This window comes from Triturus cristatus, chromosome 7 (assembly GCF_964204655.1).
Source record: "Triturus cristatus chromosome 7, aTriCri1.1, whole genome shotgun sequence".
NCBI classification, from domain to species: domain Eukaryota; kingdom Metazoa; phylum Chordata; class Amphibia; order Caudata; family Salamandridae; genus Triturus; species Triturus cristatus.
In genome coordinates this window covers 372619243-372640253 of record NC_140590.1, presented here as the reverse complement: position 1 = coordinate 372640253, position 21011 = coordinate 372619243, and the positions used below count along the sequence as shown (strand labels likewise).

Here is a 21011-nt window from a genome sequence, read left to right as displayed (position 1 = left end):
TTTCAAGCATACATTAGAAAGTCCAAGGGTTAAGACAGATTTACTCCAGGTGCTGATGATAGTGGTGGAAACCACAATTCACTCTCCAACTACTGGTTGAAGAAGGTTGACCAAAAGAGTCCATAACTAGGTGGCCATGTCCATCCATTTCCTTCCAGACCATTCCCAGATCATGGCTCCTACCCTTGTGTCGCATATGAGGACTAAAAGAAGAAAAGAAAAAAGGAGGGGCTTTCGCTCCGCCCACATGTTGGAAGCAAGGGGTGAATCCATGTTTTGATTGGTCAGCAGTTGTGTGCTTCCACAAAAAAGTGCTTGCCCTTCATACAGCTGTGATCATTTTATTTCCTTATCCACCAGCCTGAGCTTGAACTTATAGGAGCACACACATACCATTGTAATGCTATTAAAGTTTCTTGGATAACTAGATAATGTATTGCGCTTCTCACAGGCAGCAGCACAGATGGGAGGGCAGTCTATGCACATGCATTTTTAGGTCTGGCGTGACAGTGCATTCATAAGCCAGACCAATTGCCATTGCCAGTGCTTGTTTCAGTTTAATGTAAAAAGCTCAGTATTATGATATACAACCCTTTTATCATCAGAAAGCCTTGATCTTTATTTCCCCTATCTGGGGTATATTTTCTTGCTCTGTGTAACAGTCTTGTCCTTTATCAACAGTAAATATTCTCGCCACCAGTTCAGCTCACGTCCTACAAATTCTCTCATTCAACGTCAATGGAAGGGGGAAGCACACTTCTCTGGTGGTTCTAGGAATTGTGAGAAGATCCTTAAGACGTTTAAAAGGCCATGGATTCAGTGAAACTACAAAGCTAGATGCTCAATGAATAGTTTCCTACGCCTTTAAAGCCTCGCTCTTCTACCTCCAAACTCCAATCTTCATTCCGCATGCTGGGATTTGAGGTGGTTAGTCTCGGTTTACCTATCGCAAGCCACCGGTCAGCGATGTGTCCGCACTGAGCAAGGTTTGGCTGGGCACCAGTTCTGTTTTTCACCAGGATAAAATCCTAGAAATGAAGGACACAACCACCAACACAGAAGTTTCATAAGAACATGTTGTCTTTATTTCAGAAAACACAATAGCGGCTCATTAGTATTGCGCTCTGGCACATGAGCATGAAACCAGTGGATTTTAGCAAAACAATCCATTTTTAAAAATATAATACACTCGTGTTATTTGCAATTCTGTTAAAATTGTCTACTGTTAGAAATACTCATAAGCCATGCTGGATGGCCACAGAGCTCCAAGTAGGAGCTAGCATAGGGGTGAGGAGGGCAGAATGTGATGAAGGAGTGGTGGAAAGGAGATGGGATGCACATGGTATATTTTTTATCATATTAAAAACAAACCCTAGAAATGGCCTTAAAAACCTGCGTAAATGGGCATATGACAGAAAGCCGGTATCTGCTAATTTTCTACAGTCCAGATCTTGTGAGCTCTTGCTGAGGAAATTAGTAGAAAAGCAGGAGTAAGAAATATAGAAATATATTTTCTTTCCTCTTGCATGTCTATTATTTTTATTTTATTTTCCAAATTTTCAAGAAGTTGATCTGGTTTTGTGGATAAGGCACTCGGTCTGGCGCCAGGTATTCCGATGATTCAATTCTTGCTCCTCACTGATCCTCAGTGGAACATCAAGCGTGCCGCCTTATACCATCCTCTGTTTTATACGGGAACTAACTCTCCCCCAAATCTGACTCTGTTAAATAGAAATATTAAACTGATCTGTGATACAAGCGTCATTGTTAAAGTGGATATTTCCTGTGTATTTGCTCCACTTTTGTATTTCTCAAACCCGGAAGTAGAAAGAGTATGTGCTAGACGCCATCTTGAGATGCTCTCTGGTGTAATCTACATATCTGTGGCCCAATCGTAGATCCTCATTAGGCTGCTGACGAGGCTCACACTGTGACGCAAACTTCTGCAGGCTCAACAGCACTATCCAAGTTGAGAGATTACCAACAATGCACTGGGAGCTTCTCAAAATGAGTTTTATGCTTCCTGCTTTGAGTAACGCAAAAGTAACGATTATGCCTGTGAAATACATCTGTTTCCAGCCTAGGCTAGCCCCAGTCTGTAAATCAATAAAACATTCTCCAAATCGAAGCAAATTAGTGGGCAAGTAAATTCATTTTTTAAGTCCAGCATAACTGATTAGGCCATGGAACACATTCATAAATCACACGAGGGCATTGCGAGCCTTCAATAAATAAAATTAGGAAGATCTGACTTCTCTTACATTTTTCAACAGACTGCAATATATTGTCATGAAGATCCAACAACTTCCTTTTTGAATTACATTTAATTTTCATTCGTTTTATGCAGGGTATTCCTTGCGGCTATTTGAAAAAGAGAAATTCATCCGACAGGCATGTCGCCAAGGAAGGGCCGGTTCCTAACGCCGCCAGGGATAGCTAAGTTTGACAAAAAAGGCTTTCTTCCCATGAATTCGGAGGTAATGTGCATTGCCTTAAACATCGTTTTTTGCGTTTTAGTTCTGATATCTACAATTCTCAAAATGCCACAGTGGCAGAAGTTCTATTACTGAGGGACTGTCAACACTGAAGCCTAACTCAACACAACAGGTGCAGAAGAATGCGTGCTGTTTAGAGCAGAAAAGGAGGACGTATGGTGTCCAATAAAAGATGCACACTTTTAAGTGCATAAACGCTTCACCTATGATATTTCTGTGCAATGTCTGCTCTTGGAAAATTTTCAAGAGCCAACACGGAGTTGCTCTCACCATAGCACAGAGAGAGGATAAGACCAAAGGGTCATCAAAACACTCAACAAGAGACAAAGTACTCAAATACCCAAAAAGGCACTATAAAGCGGGATCGGAACTTTCTTTGGAGCGGTGTCGACCCTCAGTTAGCCCAAGCTCTTCAAGAAGAGGTGCGATCAGACGAGAGTCAACTGCTTTAAGGAAGTCATTTCCAACAACTGGCAAACAGTGGAGCGGGGACATTTGCAAACAAAGTTAAGTGGGACTGAATAAAGGAGTCAAAGGCAGACTACACTTCAAAGTGGAGCTCAACGAGATTATTGTGTGATCTCTCTCCAGTTGTAGGCAAGCAGACCATTGGGGAACTGGCAGATTTTCTGGCAGGCCAGGGCCTCTGAAATTCCAGTAGGAGTGTGTGATATGTTTAGTTGATCCTGCGCCATCCATGCTCTGGCCCCTCAGAGACATTGACCTCCCCAGGAAATCTTGCATTTTTGGTTAGGTTTCTTCACCTTTACCAATAGCTCATTTTCAACCTTTTGAGTAATTGTTTGTTGGTAAAGCAGCTCTCGATGGCCTTGTTCTAGAGATCTGTCATGCGAACGTACATTGGAATCATGTTTTTGTGGGCTGATTGAAATTAGAGCGGTCTTACCTACTAGCACTCTCTGGCCACCTCTTGCACATAAAACAATCTCTAGCAACTACCCCGCCATCTCTTAGCTGGAGCTATGTGGTTGTAGGTACCAAAATGTAATGCTGGCTTGATAGGAAGGAGTAAGGGATGGTGAGACAGGATGGGTATCAAGGTTTTCTACATGCACAATCTAAAACAAACATATAAACCAGTCACACCAATGCCTCCGCTTGTTCACCATTGTATAAAAAATATAAAATTACTCATAGCTTTTCATTTCAGAAGCAATGTCTGGGGGCGGTTGGCAGGGACAGGAGGTTGAAATTCCACTCTCAAACTCACTGTCAAGGCCTGTGGGTCAATACCCTGCCCCGGATGTTGTGAAAGCGGCATGGCTGAGAAGGATTTTGTCAGCACCCTCCCAATATGGCTTATATTCTGAAATAACAATCCTGTATGTGGTTGAAGCCTGCTGGCACTGCCTCCTCTGTGTGTCTGCCAGCAAGCGGGTAGCTTGCACTTACAAAGTGCATGGCTAATACACGACAATGGCCCAGCACCCCCATGCATGCAAGGGACAGTCTCTGAACTGTGGGTCAAATTTATGAAAGGGTTGTATCGCTTTTCCACCACGCAAAGGGGTGCATATGCCACACAACCCTAAAATGCAATTTATCAAGCCACACGAGGCCACCTTGTGTGGCCCCGAGTGGCTTGATAAATCCAGAGTAATATGCAGCGCAAATCACTGCATTGTGTTACTCTGCCCCAGGGAGGCGTTCCATGGGTGCTGCATGGAGTTCCCATGCAAAACCCATGGATTTTGACGCATTCCCAGATTTACCACAAGTGGTGAACCTGGGAATGCACCAAAACTGCTACGCCTCCCCAGGTGAAGCGGAGCAAAGAGAACTATGTTTATTTCTCCTAGTTTTTCCTCTTTCTATGAGTGCTGCATTCTCCAGCACACATAGAAAGAGGAAAATGCCTCAGGGGATTGTTTTTGTGCAAACTAAACTGCTTTCAATGTAGGCACCCTTGCACCATGGTGCAAGAGTGCCTGCATTGGAGCTAGGCAGCACATTATGCGCCAGCACTGGGAAAAGGCAGGAATGCGCTGTATTATGTTAAATATGATGCATTCCTGACCTGTCCCACAGCGCAGCAAGGTAACTTGCTGCGCTGCGTGACATATTGGTAAATATACCCCTTTGTGTAGAAATGTAAAATACACCCAGTGAATTTACTGGGGAAAAAATGCTTTGGTCAGTGTTAGAAAACTTCTGGGAGATAAAGCGCGTAACATGTGAAGCAAGAATTGGGAAACATCGTTTACAACGCGGGGATTACATCGTGATGCCATTACATCGCGGTTTTTACAACGCAAGTCGTTACAACGACTTGCCCTAGATGGCGCTCTAGGACAGCGAATAGTATAATTTACTATCCAACACCTTCCCTACTGTACGTAGACTGGAGTTGGAATAGTAAATTGAACTACTCCTAAGTCCAGCGCCCTCCAACGCAAGTCGTTGTAACGACTTGCGTTGTCAAAACCGCAATGTAATGTACCGCGATGTAAATGTATGCGTTGTAACGTCATACATCCGCAAGAATTGATTTAAGTTCCCAAAACATTGTAGGTATAACTGTGGTTACTGGAATTATGCGGCAGTAGACAACCAAATTATGCAACAGGATTGACTAAATTATCCATAAAAAGCCAAATTATGTGGCATGGTGTGGCACATGTTGTAGTTATTTTGCCATTTTTACACAATAATTCTCTCTAGTTATAAGATGTACCACATTAGGACAAGTTTAACGTATTAAATCGGCAACTGAAACATTTCTTGACTGTGGATTATGTGGCAATGCAGTTCATCCATATTCATGTGGAAACACAGAAGCAGCAGAATCGCATAATTCCAGTTAGCCTGGGTATGATCACGGACACGGTTATTACAACCCTTAAACGTCTGGTAAAGCAGTCAGCATTTGTAGCGATTTGACAGTGCTTGTATACATGTTATATAGATACAACATATGCAAAGTGCACAGCGTCCGCAAAAGTGGCCAGGCTTCCATACATTTGGAATGGATGCAAACCTCCTCTGTTCCGTGACAAACAGGGGCACCTGTTCCCTCTTAGCATGGCACCACCTAATTCTGCTGTGGGAGTATGGCCTGTAGGTGTACACGAGGTCTCCCAACAGCACTGCATCTTGCACCTGACTTCTAGGGCACGCGGAGATTTGCAAGTTGCTAAGCGACAGCCAGAAAGTCATCTTCACCATAGAGACGATGTAGAGCCATTTTATAAATGCAGGACTGAAACTAAGGAGGAGGCAGGCTCAGGCAGCAGAATGAATATTGGTGCATTGCTTCAGTGGGGGGCGGCTGAGGGGTGTGCGTGTGAGTTTTTTTATGCGGTTGTTTATAATGGTACACTAGTGGCATTCACAGACCACTGAGTGTGTGACCAAATGTCTTTTGTCATGTCACCAGATCGCCTTAAGTCTTTAAAGGACCCCTTCCCTAGTTATATCTTAAACACAGGAAAGTTTGGTACAGATAGGTCAAAATTATAAGTTGTCCAAAAATGTCCCTCTCCTATAGTAATCAGGTTGTGACCTTAACTCTCCGTGAAGGGGGGCTACTGACCTCTATCTAGGGAGAAGTGGTTGTGCAGAAGTGCGGCAGCAGCATCCCTGCCTGACTATTCACACGGTCCTTGTACGGCATCCTCATGTACAGAGGGTTGAGAGGGGGGTTTGTGTCTTGAGGGGTGAGGGCTGGACTGGCATGTCATGTCCAGACCTGGTGAACCAACGTGTAAGACAGAGAACGATGGATATGTATGTGCCAATAGGAATAGGTGGCCCTTTGTGTGTGTGGCTTTGGGGTGATGTGTAGGCATATGTCACTGCTAATATAAGGCAGCTATTTACTGGCAGTGGCAGTGTTTGCAATTGTAATAACTTAGAGGATACCATGCAGTGCCACAGCGAGGAGAAGGCAAGATGAACGCACAGAGAAAGGCCGAGGTGAGACCAGAGCTGTGGGTGGCAGGGACTGAGCTTCTGCTGCGGATAGTGCTGGGGTAAGCAAATGTTAGGAATATGCATTGGGTAAAGATAAAGGAGTTGTATGCTTTGGCAGTGCCAATGTATTGTGATGGCAGATCAGACTGGTGCCTGGGTGAGGTTGTTGCCGGCACATCTCAAGGAGGGATGTGCCACAGTAAAGTTGTCAAAAATCTTGCCATGCCGCTGGCCCTTTCTCTCCGTGGAAGGAAGTCGAGGAAGGAGCCTGCCACCTCAACGCTTTCCTCTGCTCGCCCTATCCAAAGGCTGGCCAGAGTACGAATACAAACACTTCAAAGTTGACCCACAGCCATGGCCATGCCGTCCACCATGACTCCTCGCCCTCCTCCAAAGGATTGGAACCAATACTTCAAAGAATCAAACACAAGCAAGGAAAACAATAAACCAGGATTTGTACCCTCTCCGCTCCCCAGTTGGATTCCTCGCAGAATTGGCACGCCATCAAGGACTACAAAGTGCGCGGGTTGAGTTCTGTGGTCCAAGTTGACAGTTTGACAGAGCAAATCCATGTCTGCCCTGCACGGGCCCGAGGCTTGGGAGGGTTAGGTCACTGTGCATTTCTCTTATACTGTCCGTCAGTGTGTCCTCTCTGTCCATGGCAGGCAGAACCCTGAAGAGCAAACCATGTCCAGGAACCACCAATCAGGTGGAAGCAAGTTGGGTGGGGGGCATGGAAGGGATAGGTGTCACAGGGGAGGAAAGGAGCAAGGTCAAGAAAGACATCCAAAACAGATGGGCTTCAAAACCATCAGCAGGTATTATACTTTTTTCTCCATTCCATTCCCCAAAAGTCTGTTTTAACTCCAAACCACAGTGATAGTATTAGAAAAAAAATAGTATATATATTTATATTTGTTGTATAACTATATAGAAACCACGCATCCAAAGTCATCATCTTCAATGTCTCATTCCCCTCCCTCCTCTAAGCCTCCCTTCCAATAAATCACATCACAAATAAATGTTTTAAATCGTCATAGAAAAAAGCAATTTTTCATCTATTAGCCCTTGTTACAGTTCAAAAGGGGCCCACCTGTACCAGGCAGGCTCCAGGGAGTACATTAAAAAGGTTTATCGTAACGTAGTAATTTTTTTCATTGTTTTTTCTGTGTTTATCTAGAAAAGAATGGAAATAACTTTTACAAAATGGAGGGAACGGAAATATTTAGAATATTCAGTAAAGGGTTCTTTAAATCATTCCCCTTCTGCAACTGGGAAAAAGCCCACTGGGATCGATAGGTTACACTCATGCAATCTGCGTACATTAATAAATTGTGGATTACATTTCCTTTCTAAGAAATTGGTGAAATCTCATCATGTTTGCAAAGACGCAAGGGTTCACGCCATTATTTAGCTCAAGTTGATATCTGAAAAAGGGGTTTACTGAGCAACTCATCTTCACATTTTGGTTCACATTTCAGGATTTGTCGAGCAAAAATTCACTGCCATTGATGCCTTCCAATGTTATACAATACTTTGATAATCTGATTTTGGTTCTAATTTTCAGTTCACATTTTACAATGTTGAGTAAAATCTGATGTTTTTGTATTAATTCACTATATTCACAAAGTATCTATGCATATTGAGTGCTACTTCATTTTGTGAGTATGTTCAAGTTGAACAAAAAATTTGAACTTTGTTGGAAATGTGAACGGAACTCACAATTTAGCTCTTGTTTAGGGGCATCTGCCAGATGTTGCCATTTTTAAGCCACTTAAGGCATGATAACCCGATAGATTAAGGAATATCAATTTGCGCTTCAAAAAAGTAATAATTTAAATCCCATAGTTGGACTTCAATTTCAACCAGAAAAAAACGTTTTCTGTAAAAACAGCTTGAAGTCTGTCCCCAAGCCAGTCCTATTCTCCTCCCCATTTAGAAGCAAGCAAGAGAAGGATTTAGATCCTAGCCTTTGTGTGCTCATAGTAGTAACATGCTGGATTTCAGACTGTAACTCCCAATGCAAATACAAAGGTATTGTTTAGAAAACATTTACTTCTACAGGAAATCCCAGCCTGCCCCCCCCCAGCCTGTTATTGGTACATTAATAAAAGGCGAGGAGACTGGATGCATCCTGCTTTCTCCAAGGAAGCCATCAAACCAAACAAGAGTGATTAGTCTTTTAATTTGTAGGCTGACATGCGAGTATACTTCTCCTTACTTAGAGAAGAAAACACATATGGTGGGAGGTTTTGTTTAATATGAAGTCTAAAAATGTGAAGGACAAGTCAACAAAAATGCAATTTTGGCTTTCAGGCTTTTGCAGTGGAATTCTTAATGTACCTCTTGTAGTAGTCTCCTCTACCAAGTTCTAGGATGCAAAGGGCAAAATGAGTTGTATAATTTATCGGTTTGAAAGCTAGAAATGCAATCTGTAAACTCGGCCTCTCTTTACCATCTCAGTGAGTGTTTTTACTCAGTGGGATAGTCTGAAATTGTGTATATAGGCGGGAAACATTTCTGCTGGCCCGTTGACCAAAAGCTACTGCCCAAGTCACCTCTTGCATATTAAATATATAATATGTTGCAAGTAGACTGCTGGTCCGCAATATTCCCTATGGGCAAATCCAGTTCCACATGATCTGCTGAATATCTCCAGAATTTAAAGCATGGGATTTTGACAGATGCTGTTGGGTGCTCTTAAACTCTTCAGGAAAAACTTCTTGGATTGCATGCCCCAGCAATCTGGTTTTCAAATGCTATTCTCATTTTGTTCCTTTTAAAGAAAAACTGTTCCTTTGTGGCCTTCTATCCCTAATCCTGTAACCCGAAGGTACTTTCTCAATCACTGTGCTTTCTGTTGCGTGTTGATTAATACAGCTGTGCGAGTGGAGGTTTATCAAGCCTATTTTTGCTGCTTTAGATGCCAGAAGTGGAGCACATGCTCATAGAAAATGCAACGGAATAAACAAAGGGAAAGTTTAAAAGGAACATTTCACCCAAACCATGCAGCCTACACCTTTATTGTGATTTATTTGGAGGTTTTGTTCCAAAATGGTGGCATAGACAGAAGATATGTGCTTGCAGATTTTCAGTGTGGTTTGCCCACTTGCTCCCATAGGTCCAACTGGGCTCTGAACAATCTCATAATCTAAGGCATAGTTCTTTTTATAGTTTTTCAGGAAAAGACAGACATATGTCTTTGAATGAAAACACTACATTAAAAGAGGTGTGGCCATTGATGGACATACTTGCACTTTTCTTTGGAACTACTGATTTTCAAAAATATGTTACGCTGTGAAAAAGTGCATATTCACAAGTTTAGCTTGTGCATTGTTTGAGAAAGAAGGGCAAACTATGGATAATGTTTGCAAAAGACAATGTTTGATGCAAAATGGAACACCAGAACTCTACCATGTTACACTAACATTGTGGCAAAATGCAAAGACTACGGAAGCTTCTTTAAGTGCCGCCATAAATTGTAATGCTTCGGAAACGGAGTTTCCAATCATTTGATGATGTAATCAACCAAGATGCAAATGTGTTGTGTTCCTTTTTTTAAATATACCTCTTTCAAGGGGATCCATGAACTTTAGGTATCTTCTTGTAAAGGGGTATGGAGACCTGTTGTTGTAATTTTTTAATTACAAATTGTAATTAAGATGTCCAAATTACAATATGGATTTCTGAACATAAACACAGAATTCTTAATTGAAATTCAGACTCCGAATTTCAGCTAGAAGTTTCATATTACAACATGAGACTTGAAAATGTAACAAGGGAGTTCGATTTAAAATTCTGCATCATATTTAAAAATTGCAATACAAGTCTTGTGTGCTTTCAACTGCATGGTATACTATGTCTTTCTATTCTAGGAAGCAACTACTTTTCATGTTAAGTTTATACCATGTGGGGACATTTATGCCTCGAAGAACAAAGTAGAAAACTGTAATTTTCCTCTTTTGTTTTTATACTTTGTTGCTACCGAGACTAACATTCAGACTGTTTGGTATAGTAACGGTACAAAATGGTAGGAAGACGTCCACTATGCAACACTAAACTTTACGTAAAACATAGTTGGGATTTTTTTTATTTACCTCGATACATTCTTAATTCTTGGTGTTTCAATTGGAGTTTATGGCTGTATTTTGAAATGGAAATGTTTACCATAGTGTTAGGTTCCATCTTATAACACATGCTTTTCCAGGCATACCCATAATTATCAACATCAGGGAAGGTCTTGCAAAAGGATGCACACAGAAAAACCTTGATTTTTACATATCTACGCTTATCGGGGGACTCCTGTGACTGACAATGTTTTCATCTCAAAAATAGTTGTTGAGATACTTAAAACAAATAATTGCATTTGAATTAAAAATAGATAATGAACCTGTTCATGCTCTTCTACTTAGTCTTTAGAATGTAGAGCATAAAGTGTAGTAGAAATTGTAATGCAGCACCTACAGCTCTAGAATATATTCTGATGGTAAACTCTGGTTTGGTCTTTAGACTTCTTTCAAAGATTTGAGAGTCGATTCTCAAAAAATGTAATTAAATTAATTCTACATTCATAATCCATATCTTTCATGATCTGTAGATATGAAAACTACATTTTCACTACAAACCATTTCTTAGAGTGAACAGATTGTTGCTTTTAGAATTCTGATTTGTAAATAAATGTACTAAATTATAATATGAATTTCTGAAGTGAAACATAGAAACATAGAATTCCCCAAGAAGCCAGTCTGCCTCATATGTTTGCAGGTTTAGCCTCAAAAGTGGATGAAAATGTTAGAAGTCCAACAAGGTACAAACTAGTGCTTTGCAGTTAGTTGCAAATGTTCAATGCCTTTTCATTTACAGAAAGCATTTGCTAACATTTAACATTCATTGACTCTCCCCAATCTGCCTGTATCCTGTGGGATTTGGCAGCTAAGCCATGATAAAGCCAAGTAAGAAGTAAAATACTTAAGGTGTAGAAATCCAGAAGAGCAGTATAAGGTGAGAAGTGAAATCTCTAAGATCTTCAACAAGAGAGGGATGTTTGGTCTATCGTCCCAGTTGATGTCAGAGGTCACTAAATAAGAATAAAATCTTCACCCTTCCATTTTAGGTAACCTCTGAAGTCCCCAAACTTGAGAGGGATATTGGCAGTTTCATACTGGGTAATCTCCATGGTCATCAGACAAGGTCTACCAATAACATCAAAGTGATTAAGACTTGTGACAAGACTATGGGGTCATCAAGAGGTATTTTGGGATGCACCGGAAGACATAGTGAAACATCATCAACAAATGGTTTCACTGTAATGCACATCACAAATGTGAAGCTGTGTCTGCAGAATTGTGCCTAACTCTATAAGTCACGGAAACTATTCCGAAAAAGAATAAACACAGGACCAGAGGCAAATATTGTTTCAAGGAAAGAGGTCTTTTTGATTTACAAGTTGGGCTACTCTAAATGGGCAAGGGGTGGTTTGAAATAATATTAAACATGATTTTGCCTCAAAATTGTATTGAATAGAAGGACTGGGACACACACCATTGTGCTGGAAAAAGGGGAACACGTTTTGGGAAATCTAAAAATGTCCATATTTAACTGGTAAGCAGAGGGACTAAATGATACACATGCCCAGAATAATGGACACCCTTAGATAAAACTGGTGCCTGGTGAAGTCTTTCAGGCATAAGTTTTTGGTCAGTTCTGAGAGTAGCCAATGGAATATGTAAGAGTCCAATCTAAGCGGAGGGAATTGATGCAGAGACCAAGGGAACCCCAAAGGGAAACAAGACTAGGTGTCAATCATTTAAGTATACCTCTGAAGTGACAAAGCTGGAAGTCATTATACAATAAAAAGCAATCTATGGAAATGTTTGACTTACTGGATCGCATATTTGGAGATTTTCTGTATTTACAAATGTCCACAAAGGGCAAAAGTCAAGCACCGAGCGACGGTGAGTCTAGCGGTCAACTGTGTGTGAACAGAAGGGAAAGAATGAAGAGACTGATGGGCGTAAGAATCCTGCTCTGACCTCAAATTCCATCATTCTAAGTTTGTATGTGTATAAAGAGAAAGCAAAGTGTAGTTTCTTATTCCCTTTAATTGATGGTGGTATTATTTATCAAAAATAGAATTGTGGTCCAATTAATCTATCTTTTAGGTTTTGCTACTGAAATTGTAGAGAGTTGAACGTGAACTTTTAAACTCATATCAGGTTACTATTAGGGTTGTACATTTGTGAAATCTTATTTTCAGGTTGCAAATAATCATGAAACCACATGTCTTCATTCCTAATTTCCCTTTAGGTCAGTTTGTCTCCGACCCTGATGTAAAGGTAATAAGTGGAATTGGGCAGTGAACAATGGAGCGCTGTGTGTCTGGCTTATGAGCCAGCAATCTCAAGTAAGAACATTGTATAGAATCTTTCATGTAAAGACAATTTTAGCACTGAAGTGAAGCCTGCAAATTGAAATCCATTATCCAAAAGAGCAAGATGGTATTCCTATTAGCTGGTGACATTAGATAGCTCATTGTATGATGTGAAACTCAACCATACATATTGTGTTCCATTTTAAAGGTAATTTTTTATTACTTGTATAAATAATTGGATAAAACTGTTGTTTGTGACTAAGGAAAGGGACACGATTACATGCTGAATTTCTGACAATTATGGTTCTGATTTCTTCAAAGCCAAAGCATGTCGGAACAAGACACCCAAAACTAACGCATGTTACTATGACCTGAGTCACGTCTTCTCTTTGTATTCAGGAACTTTGCATTCTATTAGGAAATATTTTATTAAAATGATTTCACTAATGCTCCTACTACACGTAGTAAGTTGTTGGAGGGCTCTACAACTGAAGTCCATACCTTCTCTCAGAACCCAGCAACATTTTCATATTTTTCACTTAGGGAATTTAAGATTGCTGCTAATCTGAGGGAATAAGTGATTTCAAGGAGAAAAGCCTATGGCTTTATGACATAATATAAAAGTAGAAAACCAAAGCAGAATGCCATTTTCTCGAATGAGCGCACCACATATCACAAAAACAGGGGCATATTCTGTTTTGGAATGGTGACCTGTGCCGATCGAGGTGTAGTAGTCTTTGGACTTCACACAGCAGATGACATTTGAACACATTTTGGACTATATGACTTGTCAGGGAGTAAATTTACATTTCTAAGAATTGTGCACCTTTGTACAGAGCTGGGTTTTCCGAATTGTTATAGGGAAGACTGTCACAAAAAGTCAAATATATTCTAACAGTGCACCTGTTTGATGGCATCAGAGAATGGATCTGTGATAATTTAATATATTGCATATGAGTACATAACAAGTCAACAAAAATCATTGCAATAGAAAAAAGGCCCTTAACGGGACCACTGTGACTGCCTTTGCCACCACCAGGACAAAACACTGTAAGGAGAACGCTCCAAGGGAGATCTCTGCTAGTGACCTCTGCCACTAGAAAAATGCCTCTTAAGCAATTAGTTCACCTAGTTGCAGCGATGCTGGAGGGGAGGTTGGGAAGAAAGACAGCATTGGCTGCCACCAGGTTGGTCCTGGATTCCCGAAAAATAGGCCCCCCAGCTACCGCACACCCTTTTACAGCGGGTGAATTCGCTAACTATAATTATTTCTCTTGTTGGCTTTCTAAACTACATTTTAAAACATAATTTTTTTTACATTATTTTAGAAGGTATTGTGCTGAATTCTATGGGACTACACACAACTTTTCATATTAATATTGTTAGACTGTCAGAGAAGAACAGAGAAAGTCTGATGAAAATCACTGCTGTTGATTTCTCCGAGTTTGCTTGTGAAGATTCCTTTTAAACCCTAAATGCAAAATATAGGACCCTTTCCCCTCACCAAACAAGAGAAACTGAAAATAGCTATAAACATGAGATTTTCAGTGCCCCTCCAATTTATGGAGCAGATCTTCTGTCAATGCCAAACTCTTACTAGTTAATAAAGTGGACAAGAAGGGGCTGGGAAGAAGGGTTGGCTTCTCTGTGCACCCCAATGATTTTTCTAAACATATGTATTTATATGTATTGAGTGCTGGAATTCATCATCATTATTTTTAAATGTGTATATTTTTTATCACGTCCCAAATGCCTGCCCCTCAATGTGCTGCAGGCTGGACTTTACTTTCTTTTAACAATAACTCTGCTCACGCCTTCAAAATTTCTAACTTCCTGTCCAGGGGCGAGGAGTTTTGAAAGTCCCCATTGCTCCCTTTTGCGATTTAACTATCCCTCGTTCCACTTTTGCCTGTCTCTGACGTCGGCTGCAACACCATTGCTGACGTCATATATAAGCGGCGTAAAGTGCCGCACGAGGCAGCTGGGCCGTTCTGAAGAAACAAAACAAATTTACCTATGCTCATGAAAAACTAGAGAGAAAAAAATATAGCATATTTCCCTCCATTCCCCTGCCACGGGCGAAGTCAATGGGGGAGGGACAAATAGGGAGAGGGAAAGGGTGTGGATTAGGGAGGCAAGGAAAATAAAAAAACAAAGAGAAAAAACGGCCTCTTTTCAGGTGAAAAAATAAATTCATCGACCATTCAGGCCGAACTCAAACGGTGACTTCATTTTTGCTCCCGGTGCGCAGGTGCTGGCTAGGATGGTGCCCGGGGATGAACTGCAACTGCTCAATGGTGTTTTGCCGCTTGGCAGCAAAAGCTTGTCGCCGGTTGGCCGTGTGGTTTCCCATGTCCCAGTTGCTCTTGGGTGAACTTGAGGTGGGGTGAGAATTCATCTTGATCATGTGGTGGCGGTCGAGCACTGGGGTGCTGGCGCAGACATTGGTGTGGGACAGTGCCTTCTGGTGGCCCAGCCGCAGCTCGTGGAAAGGTGGAGGCCCACCTCGGTGGTGCATTCGCTCAGGGGACAACAGGTGCTCCTGCGAGTGGATAGCCTCACGGGATAGCAGATGCTCATGGGAGATGACGCGGTCACGGGGGATGGTGTAGTCGTAGTGAACAGGGTGATAGTTGTCTGAAAGGATGTGCTCTTGTGACATTACCCGCCTGGGGGTTTGGCTTTTTTCCGAATAGCCATCGCGATCATAGTTCATTTTCATGACGTGCAAGGGCAAAGTCCCACGTGTAAGCTCGGCCAAGTGTCTCCTCTTCACGTAAAAGTCATCCATGTCTTTCTCTGCTTCAGAATAGGGATAGACAAAGAACAAAAAACAATGATGACCATTCACAACCATTTCAAAATATAACACTTAACGATGATTTTCCTTACATCCATACATTTATTTTCTAGCTTTGATGTATTTACCAGATTCAACAAGACTTGTATGCAACATTAACGCATAACCCGGATACAGAGCTGAGTTCTAAGCTCAGAAGCCCGGTCATGTCTACTGCATCTGGCCAACTTTTATTCAGACTGTAAGCATGCCAAATTAATTTTTCAGGGCTGGTGCGGACCACTCTTTGGAAATGTTAATGGCTATCTCCTGGCTTGACACCATGGAACTTAACTTTAATCTTTTCCTGATCCGTCCTTATAGTAACATATTTCTGACACTATTATCCAAATAAAGGCCGCAATAAAGACGTTTTCGGGAGCAGGTCAGTTTAAAGCCCCATCTTTTCTATAAGGGATTGTTCATGCCATGGGTCCAGTGACTAGAGTCTTTCCGAAAGCCCTTTTGGATAGCCATAATTTCGGTGGCTGGTCAGTTGACAGAGGAATACATTGTTATCTTTTTATCTTTAGTCTAAATAAAGAGTGCAAGCTCGATCATAATACAGAGACCTAGAGAATGTGCACAAAAGAAGTTTCCCATACAGCTGATTTCCAGGGTTTCTTCTGGTTTCTTTGTCACATCTCCCTAGCCTCGTTTTGAGTCAGTGACCTCCAAATCTACGCTATTTCTAATATGCAGGAGTCTATCAACTTCTAAGACTGGTTGAAAGATCACCTCTGTCCTAGCTTCAGCTCTTATGAATAAGATTCCACATGGAATGTAACTGGTAGAGCAGCGCCGCTGCCTGTCTGCTGAAGTCCCTGCTTCTTAGACGACTGGTCCAAAGCGAGGGATGCCATCAAATGAGGGAGTTGAGGAGAATTCTACAGTAGAGTACCTGAACATTTATTGTTATTTCAACAACAGAGTTTGCTCCTAAGCAAGTTTACACATATGAGATACTTTTGAGGTCAAATCCCTATGATGTTGTTGAAAGGACTTCTATAAGATTGTGATCAATTAACCCATTACATCCTCACCCACACACCTTTCCTTCCTTGTTTGCTGTGTCTTAAAATGTCTGGGATTTCCTTTTGTCCCCTATCAGAAAGTTACTAATGAAAATGCATCACATGTTTTATAACTTGAGGGAGGCCTGTATAAATGCTCCTTGAAACAGATATGCCCTTCTAGTACCTTTCCAGTACCCTCATTTACACACAGCGTTATATCAGAATGGATGGGAGCCTGATTGAACAACTGTTCAGACAGGAAAAGCTAGTGCAGTGTGAACCCACAGGGGAACTGGAGGGGGCAGGAAGGCTGGAATTGCACCATTGATGAGGTCAAAAGGAGTATTACCCGTCAAAGTATTGAAAAGACTTAAGTCGGGAAATCCCATGGATAGCAAGTATATTGAAACACCTGAATAGTCCTTTAGACTGCCACATCTAAATCATACAAATGCACCAATAAGTACTGTGGACTTTTCGCTTCCACCTATATATTCACCACAATATATCTGGGTTGTGTGGCAGGTGAGTTGCATTCTATAAGCCCAGTAAAATTCCCAAGAGATCTGTCTTTATCAATGCTCACCTGACACCTTCCTTTCAGCAAACAACCATGCGCGGCCCCTAAGCAATTTGTCTGCATATCCATCCTCACCTGCAGTCAATTAATTAATTACAGTACTTGCCTTTTCCTCTCCCATTGCCATCCTTACAACACTTTCTGACATGTAATACTTCTCTTACTCATAAAAGCTTGTCTGATTTGTAATTCCTCCATTTGATTGCTTTCGCTAATGTAATGTTTTATATATGTATGTCATTGAAGCGTGCTTATCAGCATAGTTTTAACAAATCACAAAAATAAATAAAATTAGGAAATCAACCAACACCTCTCCTTTCCATTTCAAGTTCAAGCCTACCTAGACTCTTCCACGCTTTGGAAAGATGACTATATTTTCTTCAGCAAGAATAACTTCACACTGCTTTAAGTTCAGTTAGCACTTTCTAGGAGATATTGAGAAGATTAACGTAAAGTTGTGGAGCTGGGCATCAAAGCTCTTTGCGGACAGGCCTTTTACAGAGACTGATGACAACCGGCTACCTTGAGCCTAGCATTCACAAGGGGCTAGGGTAGCAGCCACTGTCAGAGATTGAAGTCACATTCATCGCGGACTGAATGGGGTAAAAGCTGACCTTAACCGCTTGGATGCTCATGATGAGCCCAGCTCGTCATGAGGCACAGTGGAGCTGTGCTCATGACGGGCTGGGCTCGTCATAACGACCGCGGCCCGCCCACGTGCGATTGAATCCCCGCCTGTGCAGGAGAATCAATCAGTGGGCGGGGTCGTAACGAGCTCAGCTCGTCATGAGCACAGCTCCACTGTGCTTCATGACGAGCTGGGCTCGTCACAAGCGCCGCGCGCCCCCCCGCGCCTTGGGGGAATTACCCCCGCGGCGAAGGGGTTAAGAAGCGCGGCCACTGACCAGTTATCACTCAGGCATATTGGTTTTACCAGTGCTAAGCAGTAATTACAATAAATGTTATGTTATAACTATTTATAGAGCGCACAAATACCAAATAAGGTGTCTCGGCGCTAGCTACTCCTGAAACAAAACAAGAGGAAAGAAGACAATTTAAAAAGACCTAGTTATTAAAAAGCCAAGTTTTAATTTTTTTTCTAAACATAAAAAGTGAAGGCAAATCTTTAATCTGACAGGGAAGAGAATTCCAAAGCTTAGCAGTAGCCACCACAAAGATCTGTCACCCCAGTTAGATCTATTGGTTCTGGTGACAACCAATAGATTTGTACCGGCCGAGCACAGTGACCTATTCGGGGTGTAAATCTTTAACAATTTCTTCAAGAATTCTGGTGCTATTTTATGTGTGGCTTTATAGGCAATGCACAGTGCCTTAAATTGTATTCTGTTTCTAATAGGCAGCCAGTTCAAATGTCTTATTACTTCCTATACAGAATGAAATTTCAGTGTGCCAGACAGTAGTCTAGCAGCAGCATTTTTGAACTAGCTGCAGTATGTTCAGGATTGATAGCTGAGTGTTAATCAGGAGACTATTACTATAGTCTACCTTAGACAGAACCAAGGCCGATAAGATCGTTTTCCTAGCTTCCATTGGGACTAAATGAAACAGTTTCTTCGCCATTCTGAGAATGTCAAAAGATGAGCTGACTACTGAGTTGACAAGCTTTCTTATGAATACCATGTTATCTAGTATAACCCCAAGATTTTTTGTCTTGGTAACTGGGACAGGAGGCAATCTAAGATTGTCTGGCCACCAACAAGAGGACCATGCCGGAGAAAGATTTCCAAATGCAATCACTCAGTCTTTGAGGAATTTAATGTAAGGCAGTGATTGGCCATCCAGGGACTCTTTGCCACCACACCATTATGAAATTAGACAGGACCCTGTCTCCGTCTTTATTGAAGACAAAAACAATTTAGTATCGTCTGCGTAAGATGTAAGACCTAAGCCAGACGATTCGATCACTCGTGCCAGGTCGGTCACGTAAATGTAAAAAAGGGTGGGACTGATGGAGGAGCCCTGTGGTACTCCACATGGAAGAGAATATGGATGCAATAATAATTTCTATTAAAAGTTGCACACAGTTTTCCATTCTAAAAATCTGTGCCTGAGGCTTGCAAACATTCAACCTAAAATATTCTAGCGAGAGTAATTTTGTAAAGAACATAACATATATTGCCATTGATTCATTCACAAGGAAGTGAAACATACGGAAAATGACTTACCAAGTCTCTTGAGGGAGGAGTATCTGCTGAGATCTGATTTCATGGCAGTTTCATAAGAAGGCGGCAAATGAGAGAGGTTGTGGAAGGAGCGAGAGAAGGACATGGTGTTGTACTTGGTCGAGGAATTTGGAAGCTGGGCATTGTTCATTCGACAGTCTAGACAGGAAGAGGCAGAAGAGATAAGCCACAAAACAAGAGAGACAGAGAGTAGTTGCATGGAATAATGCTAGGGGTGCAGTCACTTGAAAATTGGTTTAAGCAAAAGGGGGAATGTTCATGCACAAAGGAGAAGAAGATGTAATTGATAGATGGAAAAATCATAGAAAAGAGGAGAGCAAAAAGTAAGTCCAAATTATCTGAATATAAGATGGTATGGTGAAGAGAGTAAAGAATTGAAAAGGGTAAGGATTGGCAGGCAGAAGATGTTCCCAAAAGAGACCAAAAATCGAGTGTGGAAAGACATCCAAAGTACGAAGCAAAATGATTAACAAATGAAAGGTGACAGAAAAACTAGAGGTCAGAAAATGTTGATAGTCGTATGTTGGAGGAAAAAGAGAAAGCGAGGAAATAGGAGGATGGAGCAAAGAGAAGAGTGAGGACCATGCGGTGACTGAATCCCAGATAAAGGAAAGGAATGGATCTGGAAGAAGAATGGGGAATAAAGAAGAAAAATGGGATCTGACAGAGTAGAGGTAGGGAAGGTCAAACGAGCAAAGATATAACGTGAAGGTTATTAAAGATTAAGCTTGAGAGATTTACAGTTATTACAAGGAGTGGAAAAGTTGATGATAAGGAAAAAAACAAATATTGAGCAATATATAGAGAAATAATAAACAGGGAAGGGATTAACAGACAGATCTAAGAGTCAGTAAAAGCAATATGGAAATTGGAAACCTGGGAACCTATTTTGAATTGAAAGACCATTAGGTTTCTTCAGGAAACTGATTGAGAGTCTGAACTCGGTGAGTCCTCAGTTGTGCATCAGCAGTCATGCACAGGGGCTCATGCATCTGTCGCAGTCGCTACTGCGGGACAGGACTGGGGTGCATTGGCAGTACAAGCGGCTTCAAGGCATCAGAGTTGACGTCAGTGAATGTGGGCGAGCATTGACATTTGACAAGGATGAAAGATGTGCGACCCCAGGGCTGGCATCACAGAGGGAGCCCTCATCACCAGCGCTTACTGCAAGAGCTGGGGCCGATAGACACCCATTGGTGGACGCGGAGAGGGAGGGTGAAAGAGAAGAGAGCTCCGAGTCAACGCTGAAGTAAATCAGCAGAGGTCAGGGAGGGTGGACGCAATGAGTCAGGTTTACCCTGGCGTGAAAATATCATTATGAATTTTATTGGAGCCATTACTTACCGAGTGTGGCCGAGTGCTTGGGACTGTTGACTGTAAGATGAATAAAATTATGATGCATGTTATCTGAAAGAGAGAAAGGCATTGTGTCAGGGTGAGCGCCTGGGCGAGCTGCAGAGGGGCTGTTGCTCGTTTTCATTTATCCCAGCATGGATTTTCGATCTCAGCAGACACAGTCACATTATTTTCCAGTCCACTGGAGTAAGGCACAGCTCCCCCCTGATGTCTTCTGT

The 21011-nt window shown here is 41.7% G+C and overlaps 1 protein-coding gene across 2 annotated transcripts in view; it reads right to left on the bottom strand.

The window, feature by feature from the left end:
* Window positions 1–1087: 1087 nt before the first annotated feature.
* The window catches only part of SHISA7 (shisa family member 7), a 431884-nt gene continuing 411960 nt past the window's right edge, over window positions 1088–21011 (bottom strand). Inside the window, exons 5-7 of one of the 2 annotated variants that reach the window (XM_085616540.1) lie at window positions 20782–20844; window positions 19420–19575; window positions 1088–15600 (exon numbers count right to left, since the gene is read on the bottom strand). In XM_085616540.1, the coding sequence (XP_085472666.1) occupies window positions 15014–15600; window positions 19420–19575; window positions 20782–20844 (806 nt within the window). In that variant the 3' untranslated portion in view covers window positions 1088–15013. The remainder of the gene's footprint in view (window positions 15601–19419; window positions 19576–20781; window positions 20845–21011) is intronic. The other variant, XM_085616541.1, reaches the window with a different exon arrangement.